This window comes from Anolis carolinensis, chromosome 3, assembly GCF_035594765.1.
Source record: "Anolis carolinensis isolate JA03-04 chromosome 3, rAnoCar3.1.pri, whole genome shotgun sequence".
In the NCBI taxonomy this organism is placed as follows: domain Eukaryota; kingdom Metazoa; phylum Chordata; class Lepidosauria; order Squamata; family Dactyloidae; genus Anolis; species Anolis carolinensis.
Genome location: NC_085843.1, coordinates 107652276 through 107671090, shown reverse-complemented (window position 1 = coordinate 107671090; position 18815 = coordinate 107652276). Strand labels below are relative to the sequence as shown.

General features: G+C 44.5%; 1 protein-coding gene across 3 annotated transcripts in view; it reads left to right on the top strand.

The window, feature by feature from the left end:
• Positions 1 to 2090: 2090 nt before the first annotated feature.
• The window catches only part of cd99 (CD99 molecule (Xg blood group)), a 58649-nt gene continuing 41924 nt past the window's right edge, over positions 2091 to 18815 (top strand). Inside the window, exon 1 of one of the 3 annotated variants that reach the window (XM_016992358.2) lies at positions 2091 to 2356. In XM_016992358.2, coding sequence (XP_016847847.1) covers positions 2296 to 2356 — 61 coding nt within the window. In that variant the 5' untranslated portion in view covers positions 2091 to 2295. The remainder of the gene's footprint in view (positions 2357 to 18815) is intronic. The other 2 variants (XM_008107149.3, XM_008107150.3) reach the window with 2 other exon arrangements.

Here is an 18815-nt window from a genome sequence, read left to right as displayed (position 1 = left end):
GATAAATCCCAGCAACTACAACTCCCAAATTACAAAATCAATCTGTCCCCCAAACCCCACCAGTATTCAAATGGGGGTGTATCCAGTATTTGTGCCAGATTTGGTCCAGTGAATGAAAATACATCCTGCAGATCAGATATTTACATTATGATTCAAAACAGAAACAAAATTACAGTGATGACATAGCAACAAAAATAGTTTTATGGTTGGGGGTCACTACATGAGGGGAGGCCCTGCTCTCGATCTCACTATCTTTGCAAGCGCGACGGGTGGGGACGAGAGACAGGGCCTTCTCAGTGGCGGCCCCCCGTCTGTGGGACACCCTCCCTAATGAGATCGGACAGGCCTCCTCGCTCCTCTCCTTTCGTAAACATCTCAAAAGTTGGCTATGGGACCAGGCCTTTGGGTAATAGAAGCAGCACGAACTATTAAATGAAATTAGGATGAATAATGGACAGACCTGGATCATGATTTGTAATGCGCCCTTGAATGTATATTTATATGGATGTTTTAACTAATGCTATCTATTTTAACTTTTTATATACAGTAGAGTCTCACTTATCCAACATTCGCTTATCCAACGTTCTGGATTATCCAACGCAGTCTGCCTCCCACCGGGATCCACAGCTGTTTCTCTAGGCAGCAAGGACTGAACTTTTTACGGATTTAATTTCCAACAATGTTGTTACTGTAAGTTCATTTTCTGCAATTCTATCTTTCTTTGTAGTCAATTTGTTCATAGCCAATGTTTTTGTAGTCAATGTTTCCAATACATTGCGATGTCTTGGTGCTAAATTCGTAAATACAGTAATTACTACATAATGTTACTGTGCATTGAACTGCTTTTTTGTCAAATTGTTGTAAAACATGATGTTTTGGTGCTTAATTTGTAAAATCATAAAGTAATTGGACGTTTCATAGGCTTTTCCTTAATCCCTCCTTATTATCCAACATTTTCGCTTATCCAACGTTCTGCCGGCCTGTTTATGTTGCATAAGGGAGACTCTACTGTATTGTTTTATATTGGTTTGTTCAGCGTTTAGTGATGCTAATTGTAAAGCCGCCCTGGGGTGGAGGGGGTGAGAAGGGCGGGATATAAATGCCTGTAGTAATAATAATAATAATAATAATAATAATAATAATAATAATAAACAGACTGTGCAAGGAAGCTGATGAAACCATTGATCATATCCTCAGCTGCTGTAAGAAAATTGCACAGACAGACTACAAACAGAGGCACAACTATGTGGCCCAAATGATTCATTGGAACTTATGCCACAAGTACCACCTCCCAGCAGTAAAAAACTGGTGGGATCACAAACCTGCAAAAGTATTGGAAAATGAGCACGCAAAGATACTGTGGGACTTCCGAATCCAGACTGACAAAGTTCTGGAACACAACACACCAGACATCACAGTTGTGGAAAGGAAAAAGGTTTGAATCATTGATGTTGCCATCCCAGGTGACAGTCGCATCGACGAAAAACAATAGGAAAAACTCAGCCGCTATCAGGACCTCAAGATTGAACTTCAAGATTGACTCTGGCAGAAACCAGTGCAGGTGGTCCCGGTGGTGATGGGCACATTGGGTGCCGTGCCAAAAGATCTGAGCTGGCATTTGGAAACAATAGACATTGACAAAATCACAATCTGCCAACTGCAAAAGGCCACCCTACTGGGATCTGCACGCATCATCCGAAAATACATCACACAGTCCTAGACACTTGGGAAGTGTTCAACTTGTGATTTTCTGATACGAAATCCAGCATGTCTATCTTGTTTGCTGTGTCATAATAAAATAATAATAATGAACAATAACTGTAGTAACCACTGGCTTAGAGAGCTGAGCAATCAGTAAAAATAAAAATGGGTTTTTATTGACTTAGAGGCAAATTCTGGTTTTGGGACTCTGCTGCCTCCTCTGCGCCTGTTCCCTGGGGCGGCGGAGCCCCACCCGAGGTAGGCAGGCAGCGGGTTCCTTCCTATGCCTTTCGGGCGGGGCGCTGCGATGACTCAGTCCCTTGTGTCTTGTCCGAATATAGAGGATCCCCCTCCGCCTCCGCCGATTGGCCCTGGTCCCCCCGCGCCCTCTCCGGATTGGGCCGAAGCCCCCAAAGAGGCGGGTCTTTCTAAAACTTGGAGCGCGTTCAGCTTGGGGAGCTGGAACTTGGCGAGTTGTTGAGCTGGGGCAGGTTTGGTTTGGGCAAGAGCAAGAGCGGAGGAAGGCGCAGGGCCGGACCCGGAGCGAGCCCACATTCCGCGCAGGAGCAGCTGGCTGGTGAGGGCGGCGGGACCATGGAGCGCCTCGCCCTCTTTGTCTCCGCAGCGCTTTTGCTGCTGGCCTCGCAGAGCAGAGGTAAGTAAGTGCGTATGGAGTGCATATGTTTGCCCCATTGGCCCTCTCCCTCCCCTTCCCCTGCCAAACTACAGCTCTCAGGGTCGATAGCATTGAGTCACATGGGGTCAGATTGCATTAGTCTTAGAGTGTACACCAGGGATGGGCCAACCTGGGCCCTCCAGGGGTTTTGGACTTCAACTCCCAGCATTCCTCACAGCCTTAGGCCCCTTCCTTTTCCCCCTCGGCCGCTTAAGCCGAGGAATGCTGGGAGTTGAAGTCCAAAACCCCTGAAGGGCCCAGGTTGGCCCATGCCTGGTGTACATGCAGCCCTGGACAAAGAAACATCAGGAGGACGGTAGATAGGATAAGCTAGCTTTGAGTTCCTTATACAGGGGTTTCGAGCAGTCACGCCCTGTGATTTAGAAGACTTAGAAGCCTTTTGTGCCGCAATACCGGCTTGGTTCCCAAAGGAAAGCGCTCTGTGCATGCTCAGAGGCATTCTCCTCCGCCTCTACTGTCATTGTTTTTTTTAAAAAAACTGTAGAGTTAATGCAGGTGCCATGACTCAAGTCTAGGCAATCACTGGAGCTGCAGTTTTACAAGGTCTTGACCCTTCTCTGCTCAAGAGGGCTGGGGCCCTCACCAGACTACAACTCCCAGCCTTCCAGCGCCTCAATTCCTGTCAAGTTGCATTCATCCTACATGTAGATACTACCCCCATTGGTTATGTTTTTGTTAAACCCCCTAAGGACAAGCACCCAATTAGGTTCAGGCTAAGGGGGAAAAAATGAACAAGCGGCTGTGGAAGGGTTCATATACTTCACAACCTCTGAGGATGCCTGCCATAGATGTGGGCGAAACGTCAGGAGAGAATGCTTCTGGAACATGGCCATACAGCCCGGAAACACACACAACAACCCTAAACAAGTGGCATTTTGTGTTGTCGAAGGCTTTCACGACCGGAATCACTGGGTTGCTGTAAATTTTCCAAGCCGTATGGCCATGTTTCAGAAGCATTCTCTCCTGACGTTTTGCCCACATCTATGTCAGGCATCCTTAGAGGTTGTGAGGTCTGTTGGAAAACTATGCAAGTGGGATTTATATATTTGTGGAAGGTCCAGGCTGGGAGAAATAATTCATGTCTGCTTGAAGTAACTCTAAATAGTGCAGTTGGCCAGCTTGATTAGCATTGAATGGCCTTGCAGCTTCAAAGTCTAGCTTCTTCCTACCTGGGGGAATCCTTTGTTGGGAGGTGTTAGCTAGCCCTGATTGTTTCATGCCTGGAATTCCCCTGTTTTTGAGTGTTGTTTTTTATTTACTGCCCTAATTTTAGAGTTTTTTAATACTGGTAGCCAGATTGTGTTCATTTTCATGCTTTCCTCCTTTCTGCTGAAAATGTCCACATGCTTGTGGATTTCAGTCACTTCTCTGCATAGTCTGCCATAGATGTGAGCGAAACGTCAGGAGAGAATGCTTCTGGAACATAGCCAGACAGTCTGGAAAACTCACAACAACCCAAATAGCATTTTGTTTGGTTTCCTTTATTATTTTTATCCTGCCTTTCTCCCAGTATAGGGACTCAATGCATGAATAGGCATCTCCATTAGTCAGAAACAACTTAAAGGCCCAATCAACAACATGTTATCTGGAAAAACAGACAGTGTTATCTTCAAACCACATTTACAGATAATGAGAAATAGTTGGAGGCTATCTTCTATGTTTCTCAGGGTACATTTGTTGTAGAATTAATGCAGTTTGATACCACTTTAACTGCCATAACAAAAAAAAGGTATAAACACTAAACTAATCTGGGAATCTGCTATTGCAACACATCCAATGAAGTGGTTTTAAAACCAGTATAAAAAGGATTAGGACTGGACATGTCCTAGTCTACTTGGAATACATGAAGCTCATTCCAAAAGCATGTTTTAGAACTGGCCCAAGAGTCCAGAAGAGCCTTGACTCCCATGGTGACTATTATCCCACTGCCAAGGCAGTGGAATCCTAGGATTTGTAGTTTGAGGAGGCACCATCACTCATGTAAAGCTACAACTTCCATGATTCCATAGCCTTGAGCCATGGAAGTTAAACTGGTGTTAAACTGCATTAATTCTTCATGTCATAAAAATTGCCTTCAGGATATGTGTATAATGGGTACATGAAACATAAATGGATTTAATGTTTAGACTTGGGGGCCTTCTTCATGATGCCTCATTTTGTACATACATGTAAATACAGGTATTCCGAAATCTGGAAAAAAAATCCAAAATACTTAAGAGTCCCAAGCATTTAGAGTATGGGAATGCTCAACCTCTTACTAACAAGGAACAGAGTGATTTCATGTAAACTTTAGTTTTCTGACTAAAAGAGAAACAAATGAGTGATTTGCATGCTGGTAATCCAGAAACCCACTTCCGTCCTATTGTAAATGGGGATCAGCACTGGCTAGGCTGGATTAAGTGGGAAATGTAGAAAGAGCTTGAAATCTGTACTCTTTTCGGCTTTTGATTGGTTTAACTGGTGATACTCCTTGTTTGCTCCTTGTCTGGCATTGTGACCTTGCAGTTGTACATCTGGGATCATTGTGTCTTTTGTTTAATTCACAGAGCATTTCAATGTGGAAACACAGATTTCCTCTTGAATGACTGGAGCCATTGTTCTCAAACTCAGGTCCTTCAGGTGTTTCTGGATCAAGAATGTATCTACACCAGATATGGGCAAACTTTAGCCCTCCAGGTGTTTTGGATTTCAACCCACAGAAGTCTCAGCCAGCTAACTGTAGAATTACTGCACTTCGAAACCACTTTGACTGCAGTGGCTCAATTCTATGGTATCCTGGGAGTTGTAGTCTAGTGAGGCACCAGCACTGTTTGACACAGAAAGTAAAGTTCTTGTAGATGCACCCCCAGTCTACAGCCATTTCCCTGATGTCACATCCTCCTAAAGGCAATAGCTTGGAAAGGAAGAGTAAGCCAAAGGCTCTTAGCAAGCATTTTGAAGGGCTGGCTGAGTCAAAATCTTGGGACTCAGTCCAGCCAGTAGCAGAAACACCACCTGAGACAGCAAATCCTGTATTAGCTACTATCACTCACAGGCCTGCAAAACTGAGCCATAAAAACATTTTTTTTTAAAAAAAATGCTGATTTTATAGGAATCTGATGTTCTAAATCCAAAACCGACCTCAGATTTGCTCCATCACATACAGTTTTTTTTCACAAGTTCCTTTGGCATTTTGATTTTGTTATATGTGACTGAGTAAGATTTCTTGGGGAGTAAGAAGTAAACAGTAAGTCTTCTAACAGATTTTCAAACATGTTAATCATTTGAGATAAAACACAGAAACGTTTAAAAGCACTCGAAGAAACTGCACTGGAACATCAGCGTCCTCACTTGATCAAAACTGACTACAACTGAATTGATAAGAATATCAAATTTGGGAAAGAACAGCATGTGATGTTTTCATTGTGTCTCTTGATTTCAGCACCTAAAATACATTAAAAACAGTCACACTATTGAACAAAGTTTTTTTCATTGCAATACCTTTTTTTATTGGCTGAAAGGGACAGGCCTTAGGAAGGAGGGGCAAGACTTTATGGCCCAGAATTTGAGCTTCTGTGGGCAGGAGGTATTAATCGCCTGTTCTAAGTTTTGCCCTCAGGCAACTTGCTCAATGGATCTAATTTACAATTTGTCAGTTTAGGAGCAGGGAGTTTGAGCAGTGATAGCTTCTGTCCATGAGATGGTAGATCCATCCTGCAATTTACTGTTAATGTCAAAGAAGCTATTAAACTATTCTTCGATAGGTCTAAAATAGAAAGGAAATTTCTGTGTGTCTCATAAACATTTTTAATGTTGATTTTTTTAAAAAAAGAAACAATGTGTTGTATTAGATAAGGAATCTAGTATGTGCTGTAGGTAAAGGTTTTCCCCTGATATTAAGTCTAGTCATGTCCAATTCTGCGGGTTGGTGCTCATCTCCATTTCTACGCTGAAGAGCCGGCATTTTTCGTAGACACCTCAAAGGTCATGTGGCCAGCATGACTGCATAGAGCACCGTTACCTTCCCGCCAGAGCGGCACCTATTGATGTACTCACATTTGCGTGTTTTCGAACTGCTAGGTTGGCAGAAGCTGGGGCTAGCAGTGGGAGCTCATCCCACTCCCTGGATTCGAACCACCGACCTTTTGGTCAGAAAGTTCAGCAGCTCAACCATTTAACCCGCTGTGCTTTTTTTTTTTTAAAAGAAAAAAGTTTTTCTTAAATATGTTTCTCATTTGGCCAATTTTCTGCTATAGACCCATTTGTCTTTATATTCTCAGCAGATCTCCAGTTCCAAAGTTGGAACACTAGAAGGACCGTAAGACAGAGATGTTATTTTGGCAGGCGTGAACATTGGAGTCTGTGTGAGCACTTGCCAGATTGAAAAAAATGGAAAGAGTAGAGTTGGAGGATTGTGGAATAATAAGGGGAGTAATAAGATGCTCTGGCGAAAAAACAGATGTAGCTTTAATTTAGTCCTAAACATATGACATATATATTATTTATGTTATTAAACTGTGCTGTCTTTATGTTTACTCTTTAAGCTAAATAGGAGTCCCATAATTGCTCACTGGTTTTGCAGACCAGTGTAATGACTTCCTTGACTGAGTCCATCCATCTAGAAGGCAGTCTTCCTCTTTTCCTATTGTCTTTGATCTTACCAAGTATTAGTGTCCTTTCTACTGAGTCATGTCTTCTCATGATGTGGCCAAGGTACAACAGTCTGAGCTGCTAGCATTGGTGTTAAGGGCTTTGCATATCAAATCAAGCTAAAAAAATGTACTAAAATGGCATCTCTAGGGGCCACATCCTAAAGAGAAACATTATTTGAACATTTTAGCATTCAGGGTTGCCTCCGAGACCCTGGAGTGTCACCCACCCTTGTCAAAGAACTGCCCAGTTGAGCTTCCAAGACGTTTCTGGAGGTGTGATAAACCATCCTTCCCCATCGTCCAGCAGACTTGTTTTAGAATCAGGGATGTTTATTTCCCTGGGTCACTTCCACTTAAAAAACAAACAAAAAACCAGGCCTAAAAAGGCCCAGACAAGTAGGGGAAAGGGCTAAAATGGTCAGTCATGGCCACTAAAGACTTCTACAGGTATGGCTGGCCAGTATACTAGACAGATGTTGTTTGGAAATTGGAGTTTTCAAGGGCTATAAAAAAACCTTTGGTGCTCCATGTGTCCTCAGTGATGCTTTCAAATTGCTGTTAGTTCTAGTTGCACTGTTACTGTGGCTCTGGATGAATGTCACTGGCAGAGCAGTGGACTCAAGTCCCTGTTTTGCTTGGTCAATTGAGTAGATACAGGGGGGCTATACAAACTAAGAAGGTTTGCTCAGGAATAAGTACTACTGAGTTCTTAGGAACGTATCACCTAGTAAATATTTACAGAGGAGTAGACATATGGTAAAAGAAAATATGTTACCTTTGAAGCTGACAAACATATTACATTGTAAAGTTTCATGGACGACAGTTCATTTTTCAGAGACAGCTTTTGGGAGTTGTACAGAGTGAGGTCAGAAAGAAAGGAATTCAGGGAGTACAGACAGCAAGGATCATGTTATTAACAGTGGCCATTCAGAAAACAGAGGCCACACAAGATAAAAATGGACCTTGTTTCTTTGTGTAACTCAGCAGTCTCCCACTTTGTAATCACTTTTTCAACATTTCATTGTTCCAAAAGCAGAAATGTTCTCCAACTGAATTTTGAATGTTACCAGATGTCCCATTTGTGTCCATTTCAGAGCCTGAAAAGATTTTTGAAGAAAAAATGTATATAATAACATGATGAAACAATCCGTTTTTGTTGTTGCTGCTTTGGGTCTCAACCCTGGAAGAAAAGTGGAATGATGATGATAGTGTACCTTCAAGTCATTTCTGACTTATGGTGATCCTAAGGTGAACCAGCTGTGTGGTGTTCTGGGGCTTTGAGTGTGTAACTCATCCAAGTCATCCAGTGGTGTAGGGAATTGAATCTTTGTCTCCAGAATAGTAGTCCAATGCTCAAATAACATAATGCTGGCTCTGGAAGCCCTTTGAACCTGAGTACACATTCATGATTTTAGACCAGGTCCACTTTTCGCTAAATAATGCTATTGTTCAAAAGTGATAAAGGGTGGAAAAATTAAAAGAGGAATTTCCATACTTGTTCATTGGTTATGGGATGGTTTATATTAATATTTCTTTTAAATGTACAGAAATTAGCTAATTATTAAATGTATACACACTGTTCAGTTTGCCTATTTGGAAGATACATCATTAGGGTTAGAAGGCGTGGTACAGCATGAACATAATGCTAGGATTTTACCATTCTGAGCCATTTGAGTACTCTTCATGCCACAATGTTTTTGCTATTTAGAATTTTTTAGGGGGAAAACATATGCACACAGGTGTTCTGTAAGATATAAATAATTTTCTAATTGTTGGTAACTGAAAATAGTTCAAGGAAAGGAGCAGGAAATATATGTATATGTATGTTTGCGTGTTTCCTTCTTCTTTCCTTGAACTATTTTCAGTTACCAACAATTTAAAAGAGTTGCTTAATGGACATAATCAGTGTATGTTCAACAGCTATTAATTAATGGGTTTTAAATATGTACCCTAGTGCTCTCCTGGCTTCTGCTTAAACATTCTCTTCCTTTGAAGAAAGGAACTTCAGGATCTAACCCATTGATTTTTGTGTGACCAATAAATGCTTTTAAAATTAATGTATGTGTCCTGCATGAGAACATGAGCTGTGACATATATCAATGGAAAGCATATGAAGTGGGCAGGTCTGTTTTATACTTGCAACAACTATGTTTTAATTTGACAAGTAAAACAGTTTTCTTGAAAGCTGTTTTGGTATCCTTGTAGAATTAAAGTCCATTTTAGGCAGCAGCAGCTAGCTGTGATTTGACTTTGTCTTTAGGACAAAAGTAACCTTTACAAACAATGTGCATTCACCTTTTTTGTTTTGAGAAGAACATGTCTGGAATTGATAGTAAAGATCTAGCTTTGCAAGATACATAGTTGTGGTTTATTTGTTATTGTAAGTTTACCTGACAGTCTAGATTTAGTATCCAAGTACAGTATCCAAGCAATGGACTAATAAACGTTGCCTTGTATATTTATTTATTTAATGCATTTATTTACCTACCTAAGTAAATAAGTAAGTAAAGTAAGCCCACAGCCAAAAAAGTTCCTGAAAATGGCTTATACGATTTATTGCTTCAAGTTGAAACTGACTGATGGTAACTGTAGCATAGAGTTTTCTTGGCAAGATTTATTCAGAGGAGGCTTACTATTGCTATCTTCTGAATATAGCTTGCAGCACCTGGAATTTTCTCCCTTCCAAAGACTAACCAAGCCCAGCTCTTCTTAGTTTCTAAGATCAGTCAGGATTTTGTGCCTACAGTGCTTTTTGGATCTTACAATATTAGTGCCATTGATTAGTACCATAGTATCAGCTGTCAGGCTTATAGTCTAAATTTAGGAAATGGTACACAGAAAATGGGAGAATAAGGCAGGAGGAGAAAAAAAAAAGACCAGGTGGCTGGAAATGATGTATTCTTCCCTTTTTCGTTTGTGCATGAATCCCAGATCATTCTATAGCAACACAATTCCCGCCCTACCCCTTTTAAAATCACTAGCATGTCTCCTAGCAAACCAATTGAAAAGTTACATCTTACATTTTTTTAAGTACTTTACACCAATTTCTGTTCCAAATTAAGTATGTTACCTTTATGGAACTAAATGACTGTCACCCACATGATGGGCATTAATCATATCTTTCCCAACCACTGGCTACAAATCCTATGGCATATAGTGTATGATCTGTTGGTTAAGAATATACACCTAATAAGATTTTTATTGCATGTATGTAAGATTTCTTGTAAAAGTATGCAAGTAGAAATTATGAACTGGTGACATCTAATGTGTGTGACTGTTTGGTATGTTATACATGCCCATTGTACATCAGTGCAAATGGTGATAAATTTCTGCAAATGTTGAACCATGGGGAAAATGGTTTTCTTCATGTTTTTTTCTTTGAAAAATAGAATGGCATTTTTACAGAATTAAAGTTACTTTGTCACTTAAGAACATAAAACGCCTAATATATAACATGGTTTGATATAATTACAAACTGTATGATTACAAGAGTGTCATTACTAATGGAACTTTTTTTAAAAAAAAGTTAATAAATTTAGATAATGTCCTGACATGTAAGGAGTATTTTCCTTTTGAGGAACAGGAAGTGCTCAGCATTGATGTGCACATCTGTTAATCCCGTGAGGTTAGAAAATGGCATGTTATATAACTCTTGGTGAATAACAGGTTCAAGATATTATAGTACTAACACTTCTTGCACCGACCTTGTTTAACATCTTCATGAACGATCAGCCACAACCACCACTCACAAAGAGTTTTATATATGCTGATGACCTTGGCCTAACAACACAAGCAAAAGATTTTGAAACAGTTGAAAGCCAACTCACTAATGCCTTGAAAGATCTCTCCAGCTACTAAAAGAGAACCACCTGAAGCCTAACCCTTCCAAGACACAAGTGTGTGCTTTCCACCTACATAACCGTGAAGCCAACAGGAAACTGAAAGTTACCTGGGAAGCCAAGAGCTCGAACACTGTTTCCATCCTAAATACCTTGGTGTCACCTTAGATCGAACACTAACATATAGGAAACACTGCATGAACACCAAGCACAAAGTAGCTGCATGCAACAACATCCTGCGTAAACTTACTGGCAGTGCATGGGGTGCAGACTCACAAGTAATAAGAACATCAGCCCTGGCCTTGTCTTTCTCAACTGCTGAATACACCTGTCCTGTCTGGCACAAGTCTGCCCATGCGAAGCCGGTGGACATAGCACTGAACGAAACATGCAGAATAATCACAGGATGCCTTAAACCTACACCTGTTGATAAACTCTACAAGTTAGCTGGCATTGCCCTTCCTGACGTGTGATGGGAAGTTGCTGCTAACTGTGAGAGAAATAAGGTCGAACATTGTGAAAGCTACCATTGCATGACTATCAGTCTCCTCCCACCAGACTCAAATCAAGGAAGGGCTTCATGAGAACCACCACTCCTCTTAATGTTTCTCCAGCAACAGCAAGAGTGTCCCTCTGGGCAGCTAAACCAGGCAATCCCAACTGGATGCCCCCCCATGAGGGTCTTCCTCCAGGGGCAAACCAAGAATGGGCAACCTGGAAGCCCCTAAGCAGACTCAGAAGTGGAGTGGGCAGATCTAAAGACAACTTGGCAAGGTGGCACTACCTGGAGGTAGCGCCCAAACAAGAGTCAAAGAACATGAAAGGCACTGCAGACTAACTCAACCAGAGAAATCAGCCACAGCAGAGCACCTGATGAAAATGAACAAAATCTGGCTACCAGTATTAAAAAACTCAAAAATCAGAACAGTAAATAAGAAGCAATACTCTGAGACATGGTAACTAGGGGCAGTTAACAAAGAATGCCCCCAGGCAGAATGTAGCTAGTAGATTGTCAGGACCCAGGCTGCAGAGCACCAATAACCATACACAGAGGCCAGAATCTATCTAATATCTTTATTGTAGGAGTATATAAAGTTAATAAAAACAGGTGTAGGAAATAGTCCAGAAGTAGACCTTTCAGGAAAGGTCAGAATTAGTCCAAAGAAACAATGTCCAATATGAAATATTAAGGTCCAAAGTTGTAATCCAGTAACCAAAACACTCACTTTGCCAAGCAAAGTGAGGGGAGATGACAAGGTCCTTTAGTACATAAACTTAAGCAAGGCTAGGAAGTAAACTTGATTCTTGGAACACTAGGCTTAATTCAAGGCAACAAGAAACGAGGAGCAAGAACAGGATCCGTGGTAAATTCGTGGCGAGGTCCGGAAGGCAAGGCAAGGTCCGTGGAGCAAGGCAAAGTCCTGGAAAGCAAGGCAAGGCTGGAAACGGGAGCAAGGACGCGGGAGTAGCGTAGTCCACACACAACCTACTCCCGAAGCTGACAAATTGACTCCGCAAGATTCCTACGTGGGCAAAACACCTAAATAGGGTCTCGTTTTCCCGCCAAAGAACAATTCTCTGGGGAACCAGAACCGAAAGCCATTCTCTGTGTCCAGATGCATGACTCCCTAAAGTTTCCCATGGGAAGCAGGCTTAATCAGCTGAATGCCTGGCAGCAATTCTAGCGCTCCTGCGAGACGCCTCTTGAGCGCCTTTCTGTTGTTTATAATAATCACGGCGAGAAAATGGGGGAGATTTTGGCTCAAGGCTTGTTTGGCAGACTTCTGGAAGGCAAATCTCCTGCAGGTGCAAGGGCTCCAATTCTGGCTGGAAAAGCTCCAATTCAGGCTGAAACGGTGGGAAACCTAAGTTTTCCTCTTCATCTGTCACAACCGTGCCAGGAGCGGGACTACATGGCCCATGAGTCATCACACTATCCCCCTCCTCAAGGCCCCCCTCAAAAATGGGCTCTCTTCCCGAGGTGCGGGGCCGCGGCTTGGCGGGGTAGGCCTGGTGGAATCGGCGGGCTAAATCGGGGGCATGGACTGTGGAAGCGTCTTCCCAAGAGCGTTCTTCGGGGCCAAAACCTACCCAGTCAATGAGATACTGAAGGCGGCGGCGATGAAAGCGAGAATCCAAAATGTCCTGAACCTCGAATTCCTCCTCCCCATCCACCAAAACAGGAGTGGGGGCCGGTCGGTTTGCATCTGGGCGCACACCATCCGCCGGAAGGAGCAGGGAGCGATGAAACACTGGATGAATGCGCATTGAACGCGGAAGTTGGAGTTTGAAAGTCACGGGGTTAAGTTGCGCCACCACTGGATAGGGACCAATGAAACGGGCATCTAGCTTCCAGCAAGGGCGGTGGGAGGGCAAAAAGCGAGTGGACAGAAGAACCCGGTCTCCTACCTTGATTTCGGGGCCCGGCTGGCGATGGTTGTCAGCGTGGCGTTTATAGTCTTCCTTGGCTTGGTCTAGTTGCTGGAGCAAAAGTTGTTGCACCGCTGTGAGTTCTTGCAGCCAGTCCTCTGCTGCGGGAACTTCTGAGGTTTCAATGACAGAAGGAAAGAAACGTGGATGGAAGCCGTAGTTTGCAAAGAACGGGGTTTCTTTAGTTGAAGCCTGGACACCATTGTTGTAGGCAAACTCCGACAGAGGTAACAGGGAAGCCCAATTGTCCTGCTGATAGTTTATATAACAGCGAAGGTATTGTTCCAAGGTGGCATTGGTGCGCTCAGTTTGCCCATCCGTTTGGGGATGGTGAGCTGAAGATAAACGAGAGTCTATGCCCAATAGTTTTTGTAGTGCTTTCCAGAAACGAGAGGTGAATTGAGACCCACGGTCTGTGACCAAACTCTTGGGCAACCCATGTAATCTGAAAACATGCTGAAGGAATAAATCTGCAGTCTCTTTGGCCGTGGGGAGGCCATCGCAGGGAATGAAATGGGCTAACTTGGTAAAAAGGTCCACCACCACTAGGATCGTGGTGAATCCAAGGGAAGGTGGTAGGTCAGTGATAAAATCCGCAGAAATTATTTCCCATGGACGAGATGGAGTAGGAAGGGGATGCAGTAGCCCTGAGGGCTTTTCCCTTCTTGTCTTGGAGCGCTGGCATACCGGGCAGGTATTGACATATTTTTCCACATCCTTGCGGATCTTGGGCCACCAGAAATCTCTTAGGATCAAATGCATGGTTTTAAATAATCCGAAATGCCCTGCTGGCTTGCAGTCATGACACAGACAAAGTGCCTTTTCCCTGCCCGGTCCTGGAGGGATGTAGACGTGATTTCTATAGCAAAGCAACCCATCCTTAAACGAGAAGGGAAAATGTAGTCCTTGGCGAAGTTGATCTTGAGCCCAGGCATCCGCCTGTTGACTGGCCCTGATTTCCTGAGCGCAAAGGGGCCCTGGAGTCGAGGAAGTAGATTCAATGGGAGTGGATTTGGTGTTCCCCACTGTGAGCGTGGCAAAGTTCTCGGGCTGCAGTAATTGGGATTCAAAGGTCTCTCTGCGCCCTGCAGCATATTCTGGTTTCCGTGATAGAGCATCTGCTTGCTTGGTCTGAGCTGGGGTTACATAATGGATCTGGAAGTCAAAACGCTCAAAGAATAAAGCCCAGCGCTGCTGCCTCTGATTTAACTTGCGGGCAGTTCTTAGATGTTCTAGATTCCGATGATCAGTATGGACCTCAATGGGAAATTTGGCCCCTTCTAACCAATGTCTCCAAGTTTCAAAGGCTGCCTTTATGGCCAAAAGTTCTTTTTCCCAAATAGTGTAATTTCTCTCTGGGGCTGTTAGTTGACGGGAGTAAAAGGCACAAGGGTGAAGATGATCTCCCACTGGTTGCAAGAGTACAGCCCCAATTGCCACATCGGAGGCGTCAGCCTGCACAACAAAAGGGGTTTTAGGATCTGGGTGCTGAAGGATTGGCTGGGACGTGAATAATTTCTTTAGTTGCTGGAACCCTTTCTCTGCTTGCTCCGTCCAGCGGAAAGGCTGTTTCCCACGGATGCAGCTGGTGATTGGATCAGACCAGCGGGCAAAGTCTGGAATGAACTTGCGGTAATAGTTCGTGAACCCCAAGAAACGCTGCACCTCTTTCTTGTTGGTTGGCGCCCGCCATTCCAGTACTGCTGAAACCTTTGCCGGGTCCATGGAGAGCCCTAGTGGCGAGACACGGTATCCCAGGAAATCTACCTCTTGTAGATCAAAAGCGCATTTTTCCAGCTTGGCATAAAGTCCATGATCCCGCAATCGTTGTAACACCATTCTGACGTGGTTCTCATGTTCTGATTGTGATCTAGAAAACACCAAAAAATCGTCCAAGTAGATGATCAAGAACCGATCTAGATAATCCTGAAAGATATCATTGACAAAATGCTGGAACGTTGCGGGAGCTCCACATAAACCGAAATTCATGACCAGGGACTCGAATAATCCGAACTTAGTCTGGAAGGCGGTTTTCCACTCGTCCCCCTCCCGGATGCGAAATAGATTATAAGCCCCCCGAAGATCCAGCTTGGTGTAAACCTTGGCCCCTTGAAGCCGATCTAATAGGTCCGAGATCAAAGGCAGGGGATAGCGGTTCCGCTTAGTGATATTGTTCAATGCTCTATAGTCCACCACCAAGCGTAGGTCCCCTGACTTCTTTTTCACAAACATCACTGGGGAAGCGGCTGGGGATTGAGAGGGTCTGATGAACCCCTTGCGGAGGTTTGACTCTATGAACTCCCTGAGAGCTTCTTGCTCTGGTTCAGTCAGGGAGTAGAGGTGTCCTCGCGGGATCGGGGCCCCCTCCACCAAGTCAATGGCACAATCATAAGGCCTATGCGGGGGCAGTTTCTCGGCTTCCTTCTCATTGAAAACATCCCAAAAGTCTGAGTATTTCTTGGGCAAGGTGATGATGAATTCAGTGTCTGTGGCATGGCAGACCTTGGCTACCAGACAATGGTTTTGGCAATACTTAGAAGCAAACTGCAGTTCTCTGTTGGTCCAAGAGATGCTGGGGTCGTGGAGTGTCAGCCATGGAATCCCTAGAATCACAGGGAAATGAGGAACCTCGGTAACAAAGAAGGAAATCTCTTCCATATGTTCCCTTATCCACATTCTGGTGGGTTCAGTCCATTGGCTTACTGGACCTGTCTTTAGGGGACGGCCATCTATGGCTTGCACCACCCGGGCGTTCTTGAAATCGTGATATTGTAATCCCAGAGAGTCGGCATACTCTCTATCAATGAAATTGTTTGTTGCTCCTGAGTCTATCATGGCATGGATCATGACGGGTCCTTTTTTCGCTGACCACAAGGTGACCACTAGGAGAAATAGGACCCCGGTTGGCGGCTCTTGAGTGGGGTTTTTGACCGGGTTGGCGAGCCTCTCTACGCCCGGTCGTTGGCTTCCCCCGCCGGCTTCGCGCCAGCCGCCCCGGCCGTCTCCGACTCCACGGAGGACGCCGCCGCCAAACGAGCGGCGGGCTTTCTTTTGGCTGGGCACTCTCTGGCAAAGTGGCCCCCGTCTCCACAGTACCAACAGAGGTTTAAACGTTGGCGGCGGGCCTTCTCGGCAACGTCTAACCTGGGGCGCACATTGCCCAATTGCATTGGCACCTCCCCGCTTTCTCTGGGGTATGGGGCTGGTGGCGGGGGTCTCCACACTGGACGTGGTTGAACGCCGGCGGGAGCGGGAGGTTTTGCCCCAGCTCTCCCACTCTGGCCTCGGAGCCATTGTTTTCTGTTGGCAAGCATGACTTCGGCTCGTAAACATTGGTCAATAAGTCTTTCAAGAGAGTTCGGAGGATCCACCTTGGAGATTTCTTCCAACATCTCGATATTGAGACCCTCCCGAAACTGTCCTCTGAGGGCTATGTCATTCCAACCGGTGCTTTGAGCCAGCACTCGAAACTCGGCTATGTACTGGGACAAGGGCCTGTCCCCTTGAGAAAGGCGCCGGAGTTTGTGGCCGGCCGCCTCTAAATTGTCCTCGATTCCCCAAGTCGCCTTAAGGTGATTTAGGAAGTTTTGCGCGGAACTTAGGTGTGGGGAGGCTTCATCGAACAGCGCCGTGGCCCAATTGGCCGCGGGGCCGTCCAGGAGACTGTAAATCCACGCCACCTTGATGTCTTCTTTGGGAAACTCGGCATCACGGGCTTCTAGGTATGCCTGACATTGACGACGGAAAACGTGAACCTTGGAAGCTTCTCCAGAGAACTTGGTTGGCAATGCCAGGGCAGGGAGACGGATTCCGCGTTCCTTCAAGACCCGTATTTCTCCCTCCTGCGCATGGATCATATCACGGATTCTGTCCACTTCATCCTTGGCGATGGTGTAGCTGAGTGGCTGGTCTCCCGGCCCGGCTCCGGTAGACATTCTGGCCTAGGTTGATTGGTGCTTAAGGCGGCGGAGTCAAACTGTCAGGACCCAGGCTGCAGAGCACCAATAACCATACACAGAGGCCAGAATCTATCTAATATCTTTATTGTAGGAGTATATAAAGTTAATAAAAACAGGTGTAGGAAATAGTCCAGAAGTAGACCTTTCAGGAAAGGTCAAAATTAGTCCAAAGAAACAATGTCCAATATGAAATATTAAGGTCCAAAGTTGTAATCCAGTAACCGAAACACTCACTTTGCCAAGCAAAGTGAGGGGAGATGACAAGGTCCTTTAGTCCATAAACTTAAGCAAGGCTAGGAAGTAAACTTGATTCTTGGAACACTAGGCTTAATTCAAGGCAACAAGAAACGAGGAGCAAGAACAGGATCCGTGGTAAATTCGTGGCGAGGTCCGGAAGGCAAGGCAAGGTCCGTGGAGCAAGGCAAAGTCCTGGAAAGCAAGGCAAGGCTGGAAACGGGAGCAAGGACGCGGGAGTAGCGTAGTCCACACACAACCTACTCCCGAAGCTGACGAATTGACTCCGCAAGATTCCTACGTGGGCAAAACACCTAAATAGGGTCTCGTTTTCCCGCCAAAGAACAATTCTCTGGGGAACCAGAACCGAAAGCCATTCTCTGTGTCCAGATGCATGACTCCCTAAAGTTTCCCATGGGAAGCAGGCTTAATCAGCTGAATGCCTGGCAGCAATTCTAGCGCTCCTGCGAGACGCCTCTTGAGCGCCTTTCTGTTGTTTATAATAATCACGGCGAGAAAATGGGGGAGATTTCGGCAAAAGGCTTGTTTGGCAGACTTCTGGAAGGCAAATCTCCTGCAGGTGCAAGGGCTCCAATTCTGGCTGGAAAAGCTCCAATTCAGGCTGAAACGGTGGGAAACCTAAGTTTTCCTCTTCATCTGTCACAACCGTGCCAGGAGCGGGACTACATGGCCCATGAGTCATCACATAGATGTAGCCATTCAATGCAAATTAGGGTGATTATCTGCAACATTTACGCTGGCCTCCAACTGACAAGAGTTCTTCCCTCACCCTGGACTTCCCACAGATATATATAAACATTCCTTGCTTAGTTTCTCCATACCTCACAACCTCTGAGGATGCCTGCCATAGATGTGGGCGAAACGTCAGGAGAGACTACTTCTAGAACATGGCCATACAGCCCGGAAAACATACAACAACCCTACCTACTACAACTTTTGGCCTTTTTTTTTTTTTTTTTGCAAATTGCCACCTTTAAAAATCTCACACACTGCAGGCAGGGTATTTGCAGCTATTGTAACTTGCTTCATTTAACAAGGACAACACGAGCTGGAACATAAAAATAACTCAAATGATGACCTGTCATCCATTTGATATAAGGGACACTATTTTAATAGCCATTGTGTATAATGGGACCTAAGCATTCAAGGATTTTAGTCGCTACAAAGAGTCTTGGAGTAAAACTCGAGCAGATGCCAAGGGTTCACTGTATGTAGAAATATACTCCCTCTGATACTGGAAGTTATATATAGCCGGCCATCCTATCTGTTAGAAGACATCACTACATCTGGCATTATATAAATA